The sequence below is a fragment of the Neoarius graeffei genome, chromosome 3 (assembly GCF_027579695.1).
Source record: "Neoarius graeffei isolate fNeoGra1 chromosome 3, fNeoGra1.pri, whole genome shotgun sequence".
NCBI lineage: Eukaryota > Metazoa > Chordata > Actinopteri > Siluriformes > Ariidae > Neoarius > Neoarius graeffei.
In genome coordinates, this window is record NC_083571.1 from 32,575,980 (window position 1) to 32,596,661 (window position 20,682).

General features: G+C 42.5%; 1 protein-coding gene across 7 annotated transcripts in view; it reads left to right on the forward strand.

The window, feature by feature from the left end:
* Positions 1 to 20,682, forward strand: part of tbc1d1 (TBC1 (tre-2/USP6, BUB2, cdc16) domain family, member 1) — a 164,746-nt gene that overhangs the window by 77,945 nt on the left and 66,119 nt on the right. For all 7 annotated transcript variants that reach the window (XM_060916684.1, XM_060916685.1, XM_060916686.1 and 4 more), the window contains 4 exons: positions 760 to 849; positions 5,990 to 6,094; positions 6,205 to 6,337; positions 8,510 to 8,601. In XM_060916684.1, the coding sequence (XP_060772667.1) occupies positions 760 to 849; positions 5,990 to 6,094; positions 6,205 to 6,337; positions 8,510 to 8,601 (420 nt within the window). The remainder of the gene's footprint in view (positions 1 to 759; positions 850 to 5,989; positions 6,095 to 6,204; positions 6,338 to 8,509; positions 8,602 to 20,682) is intronic.

Genomic DNA, 20,682 nt, shown 5'->3' on the forward strand with positions numbered 1-20,682 from the left:
CGTGGTAAAGCTGAATCAGGCATTTGGGAAAGGGTGTTAATCCTGAGCATGTTGACTCTCGAGATAAGTCTGAGGCTGTGAGGTTGGGTTTTTCTTCCTTTAGAAATATTCAGTTACTTTCTTTAGGTGCGCCGACCATTTTGTCCCTCTTTAACGTGACCCTCATGCTACAGCCTTGGCCACGTATTCGAGCCAGCAGCGTTCTTCAACACACAGACACGCATGCTGTAATGCCGGCGCACGGACGTAAAAAGGTTGAGATCCTGTAAACGGGGTGGAGTGATTGGGCTACTGTCGTAAATTTATTCCAGAAGCTTCCACGTGATGAGTAATTTCGTGCTGTAATAATGAATCCTGCCCGGAGATCTTGGGAATGACGGCATCTTTGATTTTAGAGACTCACTTTTATTAGGAAGAGTGACACAGTTTATATATAAAAATAATAATCAACTCCGTAACTGTGGTCTCACTTCAGTGAGGAAAAATGCATGTGCTTGTCTCATGCTAGTGAAACCACACTGATGCATACACACACACACACACACACACACACACACACACACACACACACACAGGCCTGGAGAATGTTTGAACACACTGGTTTCACTGAATGATTGATAGTAAGTGGATGATGTCAGAGCCAGGACAAGTGTGAGCAACCCATAAAGCATTTAACGTTCTATCTCTCTCTCTCTCCCTCTCCTCCCCCCTCTCGTTCATTTTTCACACACTCACTTTTATATCTTTTCTTTTTTGTAGATCGGGCGCTCTCAGATCTTCCTGGTGAGTCCTGACAGTAAGAAAGTGGCCATCGAGAAGAGCTTCAGGGAAATCTCTTTCTGCTCACAGGTCTCTCACACACACACACACACACACACACACACACACACACACACACACACACACACACACACACACTATCACTGGTTCTCAGGCTTTTTTCTTTTTCTTCCAGGAACCCTTTTAACTATGAAGGGAAAAAAAATTACCCTGTCTGATTTACTTTAAGAACATAAACCAGTTATTCAAATATGATCAGGTCTGAGTCACTGAAGGAGGCGTGGCCTCTGTGCTTGTTAATTTTTTTTCATTAGGTGTGGTCTCCAGCTGTTAGTTCTACATAAGGAGGTGTGGTCTCTGTGGCTATTACTTTTTGCCTAATGGGGCGTGGCCTCTGTCCCTAATAGTTCTACATAAGGAGGTGTGGTCTCTGTGGCTATTATTTTTTGCCTAATGGGGCGTGGCCTCTGTCCCTAATACGGTAGTTCTACATGAGGAGGTGTGGTCTCTGTGGCTATTAGTTCTACTTATGGAGGCGTGGCCTCTGTGGCTATTTTTGCTTAATGGGGCGTGGCCTCTGTCCCTAATAGTTCTACATAAGGAGGCGTGGCCTCTGGCTATTAGTTCTACTAAAGGAGGCGTGGCCTCTGTAGCTACTATTTTTGTTTAATGGGCGTGGCCTCTGTCCCTAATAGTTCTACATAAGGAGGTGTGGTCTCTGGCTATTAGTTCTACTAAAGGAGGCGTGGCCTCTGTAGCTACTATTTTTGTTTAATGGGGCGTGGCCTTTGTCCCTAATAGTTTTACATAAGGAGGTGTGGTCTCTGTGGCTATTAGTTCTACTTATGGAGGCGTGGCCTCTATCCCTAATAGTTCTACATAAGGAGATGTGGTCTCTGGCTATTAGTTCTACTAAAGGAGGCGTGGCCTCTGTAGCTACTATTTTTGTTTAATGGGGCGTGGCCTCTGTCCCTAATAGTTCTACATAAGGTGTGGCTTCTAAGTTCTACTTAAGGAGGTGTGGTCTCTGGCTATTAGTTCTACTAAAGGAGGCGTGTCCTCTGTGGCTATTATTTTTGCTTAATGGGGCGTGGCCTCTGTCCCTAATAGTTCTACATAAGGAGGTGTGGTCTCTGGCTATTAGTTCTACATAAGGAGGTGTGGCCTCTGTGGCTATTATTTTTGTTTAATGGGGCGTGACCTCTGTCCCTAATAGTTCTACATAAGGAGGTGTGGTCTCTGTGGCTATTAGTTCTACTTATGGAGGCATGGCCTCTGTGGCTATTTTTGCTTAATGGGGCGTGGCCTCTATCCCTAATAGTTCTTCATAAGGAGATGTGGTCTCTGGCTATTAGTTCTACTAAAGGAGGCGTGGCCTCTGTAGCTACTATTTTTGTTTAATGGGGTGTGGCCTCTGTCCCTAATAGTTCTACATAAGGTGTGGCTTCTTAGTTCTACTTAAGGAGGTGTGGTCTCTGGCTATTAGTTCTGCTAAAGGAGGCGTGTCCTCTGTGGCTATTATTTTTGCTTAATGGGGCGTGGCCTCTGTCCCTAATAGTTCTACATAAGGAGGTGTGGTCTCTGGCTATTAGTTCTACATAAGGAGGTGTGGCCTCTGTGGCTATTATTTTTGTTTAATGGAGCGTGGCCAATGTCCCTAATAGTTCTACATAAGGAGGTGTGGCTTCTTAGTTCTACAAACCCGATTCCAAAAAAGTTAGGACAAATTGTAAATAAAAACGGAATGCAATGATGTGTAAGTTTCAAAATTCCATATTTTATTCAGAATAGAACATAGATGACATATCAAATGTTTAAACTGAGAAAATGTATCATTTAAAGAGAAAAATTAGGTGATTTTTAAATTTCATGACAACAACACATCTCAAAAAAGTTGGGACAAGGCCATGTTTACCACTGTGAGACATCCCCTTTTCTCTTTACAGCAGTCTGTAAATGTCTGGGGACTGAGGAGACAAGTTGCTCAAGTTTAGGGATAGGAATGTTAACCCATTCTTGTCTAATGTAGGATTCTAGTTGCTCAACTGTCTTAGGTCTTTTTTGTCGTATCTTCCGTTTTATGATGCGCCAAATGTTTTCTATGGGTGAAAGATCTGGACTGCAGGCTGGCCAGTTCAGTACCCGGACCCTTCTTCTACGCAGCCATGATGCTGTAATTGATGCAGTATGTGGTTTGGCATTGTCATGCTGGAAAATGCAAGGTCTTCCCTGAAAGAGACGTCATCTGGATGGGAGCATATGTTGCTCTAGAACCTGGATATACCTTTCAGCATTGATGGTGTCTTTCCAGATGTGTAAGCTGCCCATGCCACACGCACTAATGCAACCCCATACCATCAGAGATGCAGGCTTCTGAACTGAGCGCCGATAACAACTTGGGTCGTCCTTCTCCTCTTTAGTCCGAATGACACGGCGTCCCTGATTTCCATAAAGAACTTCAAATTTTGATTCGTCTGACCACAGAACAGTTTTCCACTTTGCCACAGTCCATTTTAAATGAGCCTTGGCCCAGAGAAGACGTCTGCACTTCTGGATCATGTTTAGATACGGCTTCTTCTTTGAACTATAGAGTTTTAGCTGGCAACGGCGGATGGCACGGTGAATTGTGTTCACAGATAATGTTCTCTGGAAATATTCCTGAGCCCATTTTGTGATTTCCAATACAGAAGCATGCCTGTATGTGATGCAGTGCCATCTAAGGGCCCGAAGATCACGGGCACCCAGTATGGTTTTCCGGCCTTGACCCTTACGCACAGAGATTCTTCCAGATTCTCTGAATCTTTTGATGATATAATGCACTGTAGATGATGATGATGATATGTTCAAACTCTTTGCAATTTTACACTGTCGAACTCCTTTCTGATATTGCTCCACTATTTGTCGGCGCAGAATTAGGGGGATTGGTGATCCTCTTCCCATCTTTACTTCTGCGAGCCGCTGCCACTCCAAGATGCTCTTTTTATCCCCAGTCATGTTAATGACCTATTGCCAATTGACCTAATGAGTTGCAGTTTGGTCCTCCAGCTGTTCCTTTTTTGTACCTTTAACTTTTCCAGCCTCTTATTGCCCCTGTCCCAACTTTTTTGAGATGTGTTGCTGTCATGAAATTTCAAATGAGCCAATATTTAGCATGAAATTTCAAAATGCCTCACTTTTGACATTTGATATGTTGTCTATGTTCTATTGTGAATACAATATCAGTTTTTGAGATTTGTAAATTATTGCATTCCGTTTTTATTTACAATTTGTACTTTGTCCCAACTTTTTTGGAATTGGGGTTGTACTTAAGGAGGGGTGGTCTCTGTGGCTCTTAGTTCTACTTATGGAGGCGTGGCCTTTTTGACTATTAGTTCTAGTTATGCAGGCGTGGCTCTTGTGGCTATTATTTTTGCTTTATGGGGCGTGGCCTCTGTCAATAGTTCTACATAAGGAGGTGTGGCCTCTGTGGCTATTAGTTCTAGTTATGGAGGCAGGGCTTCTGTGGCTATTAGTTCTACTTATGGAGGCGTGGCTTCTGTGAATATTGTTTTTGCTAAATGAGGCATGGCATCTGTCCCTAATAGTTTGACATGAGGAGGTGTGGCTTCTGCCTTAGTTCTACTTAAGGAGGTGTGACCTCTATAGCTATTATTTCTACTAAAGGAGGTGTGGCCTCTGTGGCTATTAGTTTTACTTCAGGAGACCTTGTGTACTGGTCATTTCCATTTCCAGTTGAGAGCACGTTGTGTGCATTTTGGCTGTTGCTTCTCACCAGAGCTTTTTATGTTTGCGTGTTTGAATGTTTTGTCCGCCAGTTGTGGCGTAGCTCCGGACCTGGTTTTGGCTTCGGTTCCCTTCAGGCCTTGGTCCACCTTGGGTGATGCCTGTGCTCCTTGATATGGACTGCAGTGAGCTCGTTGCTCTTTTAACATCAGGGTTGTCCAGCGCTCTGTGCGGCAGTGCTTTTGTGCTCGGTGCAGCGATGTGGCGTCGTAGTGGCTGTGCAGGTGGTTTGGGATTTATCTTCGTGCATGTTGTGGTAGGACTGTGAGGAGCTACGCCGTTGGAATTGCATCCTGATCCTCTTTTGATGAACTTTTTTTTTTCCCCCCTAATTGTAAAGCGACCCTTGGGTGTGAGAAAGGCGCTATATGAATTCAACATTATTATTATTATTATTATTATTATTATTCTGCAGCTATTAATTCTACTCAGAGGCGTGGCTTCAGTCAGGGGCGCAGATACGTTTTTTGAACTGGGGGGAGACAAAGCTGCCAGCAAACCAACCCCACCCCCAACATGTGTTGTGCGAGGAATATATGCATATAACTATGCCTGTGTGTTGCGTGAGCGGCGGTCAGTCAACAACTCTTCGCAAAGTTTCCTTATGAAACAATATGCTCGCTGAAATTATGGCAGGGAACGCCAGATTAAACATTAAAACTGCCTTCTGAGCACTGTATCTACAGGCTGCCACCGAAAGAAGGAGGCTACCAGAAAGGCATCTCTACTCCGTACGATTTTACTTTCACTACGACATTACTTTGAACAGACTATCAAAAAATTGCAAGGTGATATGATAAAGTAAGGCACAGTTTACTTACAGTCGTTGTTTTTTGAAAAAAACGATGCAATCGTTTTCTCCCTTTTTGGTTTGGCACCCTTCATCATGCCGTGTTGGGGTCCTGAACTAGGAGCTGTCCCCGATATGCCTGTCAAACTTGTTGTGGGTAACCATAGCAACCAAGCTCGAGCTCGCAACCTGTGCAGTCTGCGCAGCTCAACCAACCGAATATCAGTCTTTGTTTTGTTTTATGTGAGTTGTTGCAACTATGTATGTACTGCTGTGCACCTCAATAAACCGAATGGTAATTAGTCTTTTGATTTTTCCGTGAGGTTTGCCTTATGCAAAGAAAGACAGCATAGACGTTTTTTCCTCCCTATAAGTGGGGGGGACCGAACGAGGTGAATTTAAATCCGGGTGGGACGAATCCCACCCTCTATCTGCGCCCGTGGCTTCAGTGCTTGTCCATCACAGAGAATGAGGCGTGGTCTGAAACACTTCCTCAGCTGTAAATCGAACCCGAGGGTTTAACTGCATCTTTTTATACTTCTGCTTGTCACCATCTGTGTCGGAAATTCATGTTTGTTTATTATGTAAAGCAATTTTAGTGCACATTTGAAACCTGGGAAGTGTGTGTGTGTGCAGGGGATAAGGCATGTGGATCATTTCGGGTTTATCTGCAGAGAGTCAGATGACGGCGGGAGCTGCCAATTTGTGTGCTACGTGTTCCAGTGTACAGACGAGGCTCTGGTGAGGATGCATTAAAGAACCAAGTGATGAATAATTAATTAATTCTGATGAGCAGTGTGTGGTGTTGTGTATAACTTTTTTTTTTTTGTGGGTCCTGATCCCACGGGCAGGTGGACGAGATCATGCTGACTCTGAAGCAGGCGTTCTCCGTGGCCGCCCTGCAGAAAACCAGTAGGACCCAGAGCCTGCAGTGTGACTCCTGCCCCATGCAGGAGATGCACCGCCTCTGTGACCACATCGAGGGTCAGAAGCGAATTACACACACACACTGCAAATCAGCTGATTTTACATTTAGACACGCCCACAAATCTCCAAAAAAGGCGAAGAGAGCTGGAAATGACCAAATGACAGCTAAAGGTTGAATTATATTATTATGTACTCGTAACTTTGCACGCAAGATGGCTGCTGTGTAATTTTTTTTTTAAGTCAAATAATAATCACCTTCCAGTCCACTGGAAGGTATGTTTTACGTACCAGTCTTCGGGATTTCCGTAAATTGGGCAGTACAGGTAGTCGTCGACTTGCAACTGCGTTTGGTTACGACTGACCGGTCGTAAACCGATCTGGTCGTAAGTTGGCCTATGTTAAATGAACGTAAGTATATTGTGATGTGTAATGATATATTGTAATCATCTTTTTTTTTTTTTTGTGATCAACTTTTTTATTGTTTTTTCTTGGGGGGGCAGACGGTTACACAGTACATTCATTAAAAAGAAACCTTCTGGTACACATGGATAGATGCATATAGTCCTTTCAGTCCATATACCAGGGTATGGCCCACAAGGACATTACAAGGAAAGAGAAAAACAGATAAGTAAAAACATAAGAAGAAAAAAGCACTCAGCCAAAAACAAAACACAATAATGGTAGTAATACAAATTAAAATTATGTAGACATCCCTGTACTGTAGGTACACTCACTGAAGAGGGGATTTACTTAAATCTTGAATTCTACCTAGGAATGATTGCCATTTCTGTAAAGTGGAAGGCATGGCCTTGTTTAGTCTAGCTGTGTGATATTCTAAATTAACGATATTGTCCAAGTAGTTAATCCAAAGTTTACGAGGTGGAACCTGGGGGTTAATCCATAATTGCAAAATTACTTTTTTGGCGGCTGTAAAGTCTGTCATCAACATTCTCTGTTGGATAAGGGCATAGTCTAGATCAGTGATGTCATTCAGAAGACAAATGTGTGGTGTTTTTGGGATATATATTGTAATCATCTTAGTCTTATTTTATCAACATTTTCTTATTTCATTACCTTGGCTCATTATTTGGTTTAAGTCAAACCCTGCATACTCAGGGGTGAAAGTCACTTTTATTTCTTGCCGGTCTATTATTTTGAGTCATAGTGCGCAGTGCGTGCCGAAAAATACACCTAATTATTTATTATTGTCTACTTATCAAGCATTCACTAGGACTTCTTATCACTCAGTAGTACTGGTATAGTACTCCTTTTATCACACTATCACGCTTTCATCCACCTGTATCAGTTTTTGATTATAAATAAATTGCAAACACATCATTTCAACAACACAGTCGTTCTAATTACGTTTTTTTTTAGCTGAACAGTTGAAAACTAACTTTTCATTTTGGACATTGGACACAGAACAGTGTTAAGCCTAGGTCACAACCGGACGTACGATTTTTTTTTGGCCGTGCGATTTTTGGCGTTTCCCAAATCGCTGCGTTTTTTTTGTTCGTGGAGAAAGACGCACGTTGGCCGTAAGTTTGTCTTGCAACCTGAAAAAAACGTAAGCGCCCGTAGAGTTTGTTTGACATGACAAAGAACCTCTGCGGCCGGTCTACGGCTCGAAAATCAGCACGTCACACGCACGCCCTCCGTGCGTTTCTTGCGTTTTTTGCACGTAGACCGGCCATAGGAGCACATGCGGCCGGTTGCGACCGAGGCTTTACAGAACAGAAAAGTGAAAGTTACTTTGATTACCAGCTGCGCACGTTATAGCACAAGATCTGGTTAAGCCGTATGCGCGCTGTAGCTCGCTCGTTGTTTGTCCAGCGAAACACTGCACACATAAGAGAAGAGGCTGGATGCAGTGTTGCCAGATTGGGCGGTTTTAAGTGCATTTTGGCAGGTTTTGAACATATTTTGGGATGGAAACCGTCAGCAGTATCTGGCAACACTGGCTGGATGCTGGGCGCTGCCGGGAGCTGGGGCGGAAACTGTCGTACGCTCAGCTGGGAAACACTTGCCAGTCATAACCAGACGGTCGTAAAGTCGATCGGTCGTAAGTCGCATAGGTCGTAAGTCGACGACTACCTGTACTACGGAATACAAGGTCTGAGCTTTCGATTTGAGACGCAGCTCATGACCGCAGATAGTTTTAAAGATGAAGCTCTGTACTAATACTACATTTCTTGCCTAAACGTTCCTGAAAATGGTATGTGTGTGTAGGTCTCCCTGCATCCAAGGCCAAGCTGGAGTTGCAGAAGCACGTGGCTTTTCTGGATAATCAGGAGCAGGCGGGTGTGTTTGAGACCACCCTGGTGGGTATGACATCCCCACTACTATCACTCAATTGCACGTGGCGTTTTTTATTTCCTTATTTGTTTTGATAAATATTTTAAGCTTTAAAATATGAAAACTTGAATTCTGGTCCCACCAAACAGTCCATCGGATAAAAGCCCCGCCCCTGTAAATCATGAACTTGGAGAGAAAACCAATGCACAGATGCCATCGTGAAGTTTTTTTCCTGTTAGTAGTTTGAAAACGTGCGCTTGTTTAAAGGGGAACTGAAGGCATTTTTTTTTCCTTATCAGAATTCTATTTCTCATTTTATTAAATATAGGAACGCATTTTTTATTGCTATTTTGTCACTGCTATAGCAAGTTACAAGTGTTTGAAATAAGCTCTGTAACATATCAGTCCATGTGTCAAAGCGACGGCCGTAAACGAGATTCGCTGAGACCTGTGCGAGACATCGTAGGACGGAAGTAAAACGTACAGCGGAAATCAAAGTGACCGACATCTGCCAATGTTGTCAAAAGACACGTGCGCTGTCTTTCAAATGCTGATGTAATCAAGCCGGAAGTTTTCCCTGTGTCCGAAATCGCTCCCTACTCACTATACAAGGCACTATATAGTGGAGACGCCATTTTGTAGCGCTGTCCGAAACCTTAGTGAGGATTATATGGGAAATGCGCTCAGTATAATATGGATTTATCACAAAAATACATGCATGTGTTTTATTATTTTGAAAACCCACCAGCTGCCTGATCTGGCACGTTTTAATTGCACTACAGTAATGACGTAAATACCAGCGCGACGGACTCGTCCTTATCCTGCCGTCTTTCCAACTCTTCTCTACTCCACGTTGGTTGGAAGCCGTATGGAATAATCTCCATCACTGATGAAGCTGGCAAATCTCGAAATGAATCTAAATTGGAATGACATGGCGATCTTGCCGCTATGTAAACGGTTTTCAAAATGGCGGCGCCGACACTTCACGTTTGAAGTCTCGCACTAGTCTTGTGAAGATCGCACGGATAAGCGACACCTGCCGTGGACCAAACGAACTACATTCAACACGGCTAAAAACCAAAAAGGCCGATAAGTGTAATATAATAATCCGCCAATACAAGTCGTGATACAGTGGGGCAAAAAAGTATTTAGTCAGCCACCAATTGTGCAAGTTCTCCCACTTAAAAAGATGAGAGAGGCCTGTAATTTTCATCATAGGTACACTTCAACTATGAGAGACAGAATGGGGGGGAAGAATCCAGGAAATCACATTGTAGGATTTTTAATGAATTAATTGGTAAATTCCTCGGTAAAATAAGTATTTGGTCACCTACAAACAAGCAGGATTTCTGGCTCTCACAGACCTGTAACAACTTCTTTAAGAGGCTCCTCTGTCCTCCACTCGTTACCTGTATTAATGGCACCTGTTTGAACTCGTTATCAGTATAAAAGACACCTGTCCACAACCTCAAACAGTCACACTCCAAACTCCACTATGGCCAAGACCAAAGAGCTGTCAAAGGACACCAGAAACAAAATTGTAGACCTGCACCAGGCTGGGAAGACTGAATCTGCAATAGGTAAGCAGCTTGGTGTGAAGAAATCAACTGTGGGAGCAATTATTAGAAAATGGAAGACATACAAGACCACTGATAATCTCCCTCGATCTGGGGCTCCACGCAAGATCTCACCCTGTGGGGTCAAAATGATCACAAGAACGGTGAGCAAAAATCCCAGAACCACACGGGGGGACCTAGTGAATGACCTGCAGAGAGCTGGGACCAAAGTAACAAAGACTACCATCAGTAACACACTACGCCGCCAGGGACTCAAATCCTGCAGTGCCAGACGTGTCCCTCTGCTTATGCCAGTACATGTCCAGGCCCGTCTGAAGTTTGCTAGAGAGCATTTGGATGATCCAGAAGAGGATTGGGAGAATGTCATATGGTCAGATGAAACCAAAATAGAACTTTTTGGTAAAAACTCAACTTGTCGTGTTTGGAGGAGAAAGAATGCTGACTTGCATCCAAAGAACACCATACCTACTGTGAAGCATGGGGGTGGAAACATCATGCTTTGGGGCTGTTTTTCTGCAAAGGGACCAGGACGACTGATCCGTGTAAAGGAAAGAATGAATGGAGCCATGTATCGTGAGATTTTGAGTGAAAACCTCCTTCCATCAGCAAGGGCATTGGAGATGAAACGTGGCTGGGTCTTTCAGCATGACAATGATCCCAAACACACCGCCCGGGCAACGAAGGAGTGGCTTCGTAAGAAGCATTTCAAGGCCCTGGAGTGGCCTGGCCAGTCTCCAGATCTCAACCCCATAGAAAATCTTTGGAGGGAGTTGAAAGTCCGTGTTGCCCAGCGACAGCCCCAAAACATCACTGCTCTAGAGGAGATCTGCATGGAGGAATGGGCCAAAATACCAGCAACAGTGTGTGAAAACCTTGTGAAGACTTGCAGAAAACGTTTGACCTCTGTCATTGCCAACAAAGGGTATATAACAAAGTATTGAGATGAACTTTTGTTATTGACCAAATACTTATTTTCCACCATAATTTGCAAATAAATTCTTTAAAAATCAGACAATGTGATTTTCTGGATTTTTTTTTTCTCATTTTGTCTCTCATAGTTGAGGTGTACCTATGATGAAAATTACAGGCGCCTCTCATCTTTTTAAGTGGGAGAACTTGCACAATTGGTGACTGACTAAATACATTTTTGCCCCACTGTATAAGGTTAATAAAACTGAAAACGAAATTGAATTAAGAAATAAAGGAAGTGACTTCAGTTCCCCTTAAAAGTGCATATCACGGGTAAATTCCGGAGCAAGATCAGTGTAATTCTCCTATTTTATATTAAACTTTGGTCAAATATCCGTCACATTTTTGTGCAGTTTTTTTACCTTGCGCAATACCAGAAAAATTCAGTTGAAATCAAGCCATTTGAGGCGAATTGGTTCGCCTCTGAAAAAACTCGGCATTTGGATTTCCCGGCAAACATTGATTTTCGTGACGTCGCGTGCGGGACGCCTCCTTCTGAATCCTACGTCAGCGCTGGTTTGTTTATGAGAAAAAGACCTGGTGGTTTTCTGCAAATTTCTTCAACGTTATCGCGTAATTATTAAAATGGGTAACAGATGTATCGCAGGAGGGTGTAACAGCACCAATCTTGATGGGATTAGTACTCATCGTTTCCCAAAAGACTGGACAATGAGAGAGAAATGGGAGCGCTTGGTCTACACAGGCTGTGCACTGAAACCGTGCAAAGCTCGCGCAGCCTGCTGGCGCTTCCGCAGGTAACGTCACGAATCTGGCTCCAGACTCCCTTGGGATTTTTCCAGACGCGTTTTATTTTTTTCTGCTGTAGACAGATGGCCTTGTGCAAAATTACCCTTCTGGATGAGTGTGTAAAGGGACATACTTTCATATTTAAAAAAAAAAAAAACGAAATTGGTCCAGAATATGCACTTTAAGCTTAACACATGCGCACACGTCACTGTTAAGTCAACATCCTCTCTGTCTTTTGAAGTAAAAGCGTCTACAGAACGACAAGTCTTTGTTGTTGTTGTTGTTGTTTTTTTTTTTTCTCCCCGGTTTGTCTCTTGTAGGCGTGGCCTAGTGCTACTGTGAGCGTATACCATCCATCCAGCTCGCGTAAGAAAGAAAGAGTCACGACGAAACTGTAGCCAAGAGCTTACAATTCACCACAAGATATGATTTATGTCTCTTAAAATGAATTGTAATATTTTAATGAAGTAAAGAAACGATAATTTGATGTACGTTATGCGCCACGCTAACTGTGCTAGCGACAAACGCTTTCCAGAGACACCAGTGGTCTTTGCTGTTTTCTTCCAAGCTTCTTGACTCTCAAACAAAGATCAAGCCGTTTCCAGCTAGAGGTGGAAGGATATGAATGAACGAAACCAACGGAGAAAGAGAAAATGCATACGATGAAAACTACTTAGTGTTGCTTGGAGGATTTTTTTTTTCTTTTCTTTTCCTTCCTCCAAGGCTTTTCCTGCACTAAAGAATTGTTTCAACAACACTAATGTTTCAAAATCCGATTCAGGGTCATCTTCATGAAACGGCAACACAGTTTCAGCAGGATCACATAATAATATTTTGATACGTTACAAACACATTCAAGGGCGGCACGGTGGTGTAGTGGTTAACGCTGTCACCTCACAGCAAGAAGGTCCGGGTTCGAGCCCCGTGGCCGGCGAGGGCCTTTCTGTGCAGAGTTTGCATGTTCTCCCCGTGTCCGCGTGGGTTTCCTCCGGGTGCTCCGGTTTCCCCCACAGTCCAAAGACATGCAGGTTAGGTTAACTGGTGACTCTAAATTGACCGTAGGTGTGAATGTGAGTGTGAATGGTTGTCTGTGTCTATGTGTCAGCCCTGTGATGACCTGGCGACTTGTCCAGGGTGTACCCCGCCTTTCGCCCGTAGTCAGCTGGGATAGGCTCCAGCTTGCCTGCGACCCTGTAGGACAGGATAAAGCGGCTAGAGATAATGAGATGAGATGAGACAAACACATTCAGAAAAATCACGTTTCCTATTATCTGTCCTTTTTTCCCTCTTCTGACACACAGCACTCGGGTAAATCAGCAAAAAATGGAGACGTATTCATTTCCCATTCATTCCCCTCCGCTAAACAAACTAGCTTTGTGTCTCAAATCGCATACTTGTGTACTATTCTGGACGGAGTATTAACAGTAACTGCTTTTTATTTTTTTCGCGGTCCAAATCCTGCGCTCTGATTGGCTGGCAAGCAGGTCTGTATCCTACGGTACGGACCCCGGTTACGGACCTCTGGCGACTCGCTCGTTCACAACAACAAACATAGTAGCATTTTTTTTGTCAACATTTATCTTTTTTTAATAAGATTTATTTATACGATTATCACAAATCTTATAAATTTTTGCCAGCATTTCTCAGGAGAATAGCATTAATTTTACAGCATGGATAGCGATAATGACAGTGTTCACAGCGAAAGCGAGTTTTACTACCCTGAGGAAGAAGAAATAAAAGAAAACATTTCAGGAGAAAGCTAAAAACCTCTAACTTGCTAACACCGAGCAAAAACATGGCTGAATCCTGAATGACTCCTATTTGTATAAATAGGGGACTACATAGGCAGCAAAATGTCGTTGTTTTCCTGCCATGGAAGTGCACTTGTATACCGAGGAGGAAGCCATTTGCATTACAGCCGTGAATGAGGATTCAAAATGGCGGCTCGGCTCGGTTTTCCCTTTTGGGCGCTCTCGTTTTCTGTTAGAATTTGGTAAAGAAAAAAATTAATATATTATTTACCACCTTAAGGTCGGTCCGTATGGTGAAATACCGTGACCTCGGCCCAGAGGGCCTCGCTCAGTACTTTCAAGACCTCGGTCACGGTATTTCACCATACGGACCGACCTTAAGCTGGTAAATAATGTGTATATCTATTACGATTCGTGTCCGAATTTTAAAAATCTCTCATCATGTTCAAACCTGTCGGTTTGCATAGCTGGATTTTTCCGAATGATGACGGCGGGATGTTTTAAGAGCGACCGAGCTCGCTAGTGTGTGTGTGTGTGTGACATCGCTGTGCATGAAATCGTGAAACATTTTACAGTTCGACTCAGAAACCTGATGGATTTTTAAATAAAAAAAAAAAATCTACTGAAGATATGCAGGAAGGGTGTGAATAATGCCGCTCATGTTGTAGGTTGATGTAAAGCAAGTTTATAACCTATGTTTAATTGTTGAACTAATCAGGAAGATCAATTACAAGGCGATTCAGGTGAATATGTTCTCGAGGTCTGGTGCCAAACGTGTGCACACAAGTTGCAGAAGTGGTGTAACTGGTTTCTGCATGCTTGAAGAGCCCAAGTTATTTCGAGTTTTTCTTCCTCGAACGAGCCGTTCGTTAGGGATCCGAATCCACATCAGAGATTTCCGTAAAGGCGTCTGTGAAGCCACCAGAGCTTAAAGCAGTCAGTCCGAGCATGAACACTGGCACTCGTGATTTGCAGGGTTAGCATTTTTTTTTTCTTCCCTCTTTCCTGAAGGATTTCCTTAAAGGAGAACTGAAGTCATTTTTAAACTTGCTTTATTTCTTAACCTCCTAAGGCCCAAGCTGTTTTTTTACATGCATTTTTTTATTTCTCTTTGCTATTTGGGCTTATTAGAACCTGATTAGAATAAAAACTAAGCATCATCTTTTGATAATATGTACTTTTAGAGAAAAAGTATGTCCACATATGTGGATTCTTGTTCCGAATTTCCATAAAGTGCTCTCCACGCATGTGACCGCTAAGCCCTAGGAGGTTAATTAACGTTACGTTTTCGGTTTTAGTAACCGTATATCGTGACTCATATCGGCAACTAATCGCAATTAAATATGATATTTATCGGCCTATTCGGTTTTTAGCCGTGTTGAATTTAGTTCGTTTGGTCCACGGCAGGCGTCGCTTATCCGCGCGATCTTCACGAGACTCGTGCGAGACTTCGAAACGTGAACTGTCAGTGCCGCCATTTCGAAAACTGCTTTCCAAACGAAGTATTGCACAAAAACGAGTTTAAATGACGATTACTGCCTACTTTTTTTCAAACTTTCCTGATCGCTCTCAAAACAAACAAAACTTCCGGTCTGATTACATCAGCATTCGAAAGAGGGCGCGCGCGTCTTTTGACAGCCCGTGTCCGAAATCGCTCCCTACTTACTATATAGCGAGGACGCCATTTTGTAGTGCTGTCCGAAATGATAGTGAGGATTATTTACACCCTATATAGGGCACTCAAAGTATCCTACAGTGCATCACGAAAAGTAGTGTACAACCGATGGTCACCAACCAAGCAGGTATATAATCTTGGGGCCAAAAGGAGAGTGCCCGTAAGTTGCATGCCTAATAGTAGAATTTGAAATGAGGTAGACCCATTCCCCCCTCCGACTTGGGTCTTTGCAAGAAGTCCTTCCTTATCCGAGGGGTCTTTTTATTCCATATAAAGCTGGAAATTAATTTATCTAGTTTTTTAAAAAAGGCATTATTAACAAAAAATTGGAATACTCTGAAAGAGAAATAGAAATTTAGGAAGGATGTTCATTTTAATTACATTGATTCGTCCAGCAAGTGAAATAGGCAATTTCGACCACTTTTTAAAATCCTGTTTTGTACGTTCTAGAAGTTCTGCAAAGTTTTGTTTGAATAAAGAAGAGAAAGTTTCCGTGATAATGATCCCTAGGTAACGAAACTGATTTACAACCTTAAATGGGAGAGAACTAAATGTATGTCCCCGGCAGTGGCGGCTGGTAGTCTTTCAAACAGGGGAGGCTGGTCGGTTACGATATTTCCAGATTTTAAAAGAAAAAACACATCAATTTTGCCCATACTCTTGCCTCTGATCTGGCTGATTGTTGGCAGCGTCACAAACTGTGAAATAACAGGTTCTTTTGGCCCATTAGCCTACTGTCCAATATACATGATGGTGGTGTTGGGGGGGGAGGGGTATATTTTAACATTTTATATTTTAAAATTGTGGCATGTTGTTTAAAAATTGATCATTACTGAAAGCAGCTCTTTGTCAGGAACCTCAGCAGTAACAGCAGAATGTTCTGGAATAGGCACAAGCACTGACCTTGGGGAGCCAAACATCGAGCTGGGTGCCACACATTTCATTCAAACACACTTTCCCTATATTTTACTTATTTTGACTGAGAAATGTTTTATTGACACTTTTGATAACCCTTCACTTTTAATCCAGGTCTGTAGTGTGAAATGTTCTCGGCTGTGTTTTTGTTTAAAAATGTTTTCCAAACTGTAGCGGTGTTTAATTCATATCCAGAAAAATATATATTCCAATATAATATACTCAGCATAAACATTTTAAATAGATTCTATATTTTTGGTCCATCCATGACATATTACTAAAGTAGCCTATTTACTGTTGTTGATGTGGGTCACTTGCTGTTAGCCAATTCACTTTCTCGTACCAGGAGAGCTGAAAGGAACGAGTATTATTCCCTACCTTTTTCACCAAGTCAATTTGAGGCGTTGGTCTACCCTGCTCTTTAATTTTAATTTTTTCCTCGAAAGGAAGACTGGCAAATGGCTTCGCCAAAATTAAATCAGCAATGCTTGGCCTCCGTGCGCAGCTTTCTTGCTAGCTGACTAGCCCCCTCAAGTTCAAGTTCAGTCACTCAAATAAATGACATTTCTGGAACTAAGATAGCAAACTTGACAACACTATATTTACAATGAAAATATATACAAACTAAAAAAGCTGGTAGAAACCGTATGTAATGAATGAAATCGAAATGTAAGCTGATCTCTTACAATACACCACAGCACTTGCGAATCCGCATGGGACTGAACTGAAACTCACCGCCGCCTGTCTATATTTGAAACGAGCTGTCAATGAAAGAAAATATCCAGCCGCTTTCACCAATCACCAGTCTCCTCGCGGAAACTGCCATGTCCCTCCCACTGTGAGGCTGGGAGTCCGTGGGCGGGCGTTTTCGCAGTATTTGTCCAATAACCGTCTTGCATTTTGAGATTGAAAAGCGCAGAGCTCCCAAATGCCATTGAAGTGCACTGAGGCTGGGCTGCATCGCGCTGTCACGAGGGGGAAAAACTCACACACACATTAAAGTTATAAGGGAATGATTTCGCACTGTAGTTGGGTTGAGCACATATATTTCTATGATTCTGGATCTGAAATAGCAATGTTATAAGGTCGGCTATAACATAAGCCTAGCGCAATTCATCCTACACGATGTTCGTCATTTTTAGAGGAGGCTGAGCCTCCCTCGTTGTCTTAGAGCAATCGCCCGTGGTCCCCGGGCACTAGCATGAATAGGAAATAAAACATTTTTGGAAAGGTTGAGCTTGTACCCCGATATCTTACCAAAGTCATCTAGTATAGACAAGATGTTGGGAACGGATGTTGAAGGGTTGGTGATATACAGTAATAAATCATCTGCGTATAACGACACCTTATGCTCCCTCTCTCCTCTGGTAATTCCTGTATAAATATCTGCAGTACGTAAAGATATTGGAAGTGGCTCGATAGCCAAAGCGAAGAGAAGTGGAGATAGAGGGCAACCTTGTCTGGTGGAGAGGTTTCGAGGGAAATATTCAGATCTGAGCTTGTTTGTATGGACAGAGGCTAAGGGTGAGGCATAAAGTAATCTTATCCAGGCAATAAATTTTGTGCCGAATCCAAATTTTGACGGAGTCGCAAAGAGAAAGTCCCACTCGACCCTGTCAAAAGCCTTCTCTGCGTCGAGAGATATTAGCACTTCGGGAATATGCGAATTTGAGCTGGAAGAATAAATAATATTTAATAAATGCCGGAGGTTAAAAAATAAATGTCTGTCTTTAATAAAACCTGTTTGGTCCCCAGATATCACTGTCGGGAGCACTTTCTCCAGGCGTGTGGCTAAAATCTTGGCCAACAATTTCACATCTGCATCCAGAAGGCTCACAGGTCTATACGAACCTGGACTGAGTGGATCTTTCTCTTTTTTAAGCAGTAGAGAGATGCTGGCTTGATAAAAAGTTGGTGGGAGAAGACCTGTTCTCAGGGGGATGGTCACCAACCAAAGCGATATATCCCATCATGCATTGCGGTCGCGCTGAAAGAAATCCGTCTCAAATTCGTTTTAATAAAAGGCAGCGGCAAAGAAGAAAGAAAGTATTCAGCCTTGATTTAAAAGAACTGAAAGATGCAGGTACAACCCCAATTCCAAAAAAGTTGGGACAAAGTATAAATTGTAAATAAAAACGGAATGCAATGATGTGGAAGTTTCAAAATTCCATATTTTATTCAGAATAGAACATAGATGACATATCAAATGTTTAAACTGAGAAAATGTATCATTTAAAGAGAAAAATTAGGTGATTTTAAATTTCATGACAACAACACATCTCAAAAAAGTTGGGACAAGGCCATGTTTCCCACTGTGAGACATCCCCTTTTCTCTTTACAACAGTCTGTAAACATCTGGGGACTGAGGAGACAAGTTGCTCAAGTTTAGGGATAGGAATGTTAACCCATTCTTGTCTAATGTAGGATTCTAGTTGCTCAACTGTCTTAGGTCTTTTTTGTCGTATCTTCCGTTTTATGACGCGCCAAATGTTTTCTCTGGGTGAAAGATCTGGACTGCAGGCTGGCCAGTTCAGTACCCGGACCCTTCTTCTACGCAGCCATGATGCTGTAATTGATGCAGTATGTGGTTTGGCATTGTCATGTTGGAAAATGCAAGGTCTTCCCTGAAAGAGACGTCGTCTGGATGGGAGCATATGTTGCTCTAGAACCTGGATATACCTTTCAGCATTGATGGTGTCTTTCCAGATGTGTAAGCTGCCCATGCCACACGCACTAATGCAACCCCATACCATCAGAGATGCAGGCTTCTGAACTGAGCGCTGATAACAACTTGGGTCGTCCTTCTCCTCTTTAGTCCGAATGACACGGCGTCCCTGATTTCCATAAAGAACTTCACATTTTGATTCGTCTGACCACAGAACAGTTTTCCACTTTGCCACAGTCCATTTTAAATGAGCCTTGGCCCAGAGAAGACGTCTGCGCTTCTGGATCATGTTTAGATACGCCGCCTTCTTTGAACTATAGAGTTTTAGCTGGCAACGGCAGATGGCACGGTGAATTGTGTTCACAGATAATGTTGTCTGGAAATATTCCTGAGCCCATTTTGTGATTTCCAATACAGAAGCATGCCTGTATGTGATGCAGTGCTGTCTAAGGGCCTGAAGATCACGGGCACCCAGTATGGTTTTCCGGCCTTGACCCTTACGCACAGAGATTCTTCCAGATTCTCTGAATCTTTTGATGATATTATGCACTGTAGATGATGATATGTTCAAACTCTTTGCAATTTTACACTGTCGAACTCCTTTCTGATATTGCTCCACTATTTGTCGGCGCAGAATTAGGGGGATTGGTGATCCTCTTCCCATCTTTACTTCTGAGAGCTGCTGCCACTCCAAGATGCTCTTTTCATACCCAGTCATGTTAATGACCTATTGCCAATTGACCTAATGAGTTGAAATTTGGTCCTCCAGCTGTTCCTTTTTTGTACCTTTAACTTTTCCAGCCTCTTATTGCCCCTGTCCCAACTTTTTTGAGATGTGTTGCAGTCATGAAATTTCAAATGAGCCAAAATTTGGCATGCAATTTCAAAATGTCTCACTTTCGACATTTGATATGTTGTCTATGTTCTATTGTGAATACAATATCAGTTTTTGAGATTTGTAAATTATTGCATTCCGTTTTTATTTACAATTTGTACGTTGTCCCAACTTTTTTGGAATCGGGGTTGTACTTTGTGTTGATTAATGTGAGAAATGCGCTCAGTATAATGTGGATTAATGACAAAAATACATGCACGGCTTGATTACTTTGAAAACCCACCAGCCGCCTGACGTGGCACGTTTTAATCATGCGACAGTAATGACGTAAAACAATGAGCTCACTGTATAGTCCTCTATGTCGTAATTCCCTATGTAGGGAGTAGTGAACAAGTGAGCGATTTCAGACACAGAATGTTGGCAGATGTCGGCTGCTTTGATTTCCGCTGTACGTTTTACTTCCGTCCTACAATGTCTCGCACAGGTCTCAGCGAATCTCGTTTACAGCCGTCGCTTTGACATACGGACTGATGTATTACAGAGCATATTTCAAACACTCATAATTTGCTATAGCAGCGACAAAATAGCTGCCAGAAATGCATTCCGATATTTAATAAAATGAGAAATTAGAATTTTGAATATTAATTTGCCTTCAATTCCTCTTTAACCAGTCACAGCAGTGCTATGATGAGAAATGCAGGAAAAGCTGGTTAGAGGTGACACCTAGTGGCCATTTTGAGAAAAGCACTTACCCAGTTTGGTCCCTGATGGTGAAATTAAATGTATTGAACACAATGCAATAAAAATGAAAGGAAAGCGCAGTGACCGGGCGAACTGAAGTGCAAGCGTGTATTCAGAACAACACAGATGTCCTTTAGTAATAAAAGAAAGTGTAATGTGGACAATAATATCATAACAAATTATAAAGCATGTCAACAGAGAATGTCGATATTACATGGGAATTTATAGCGAT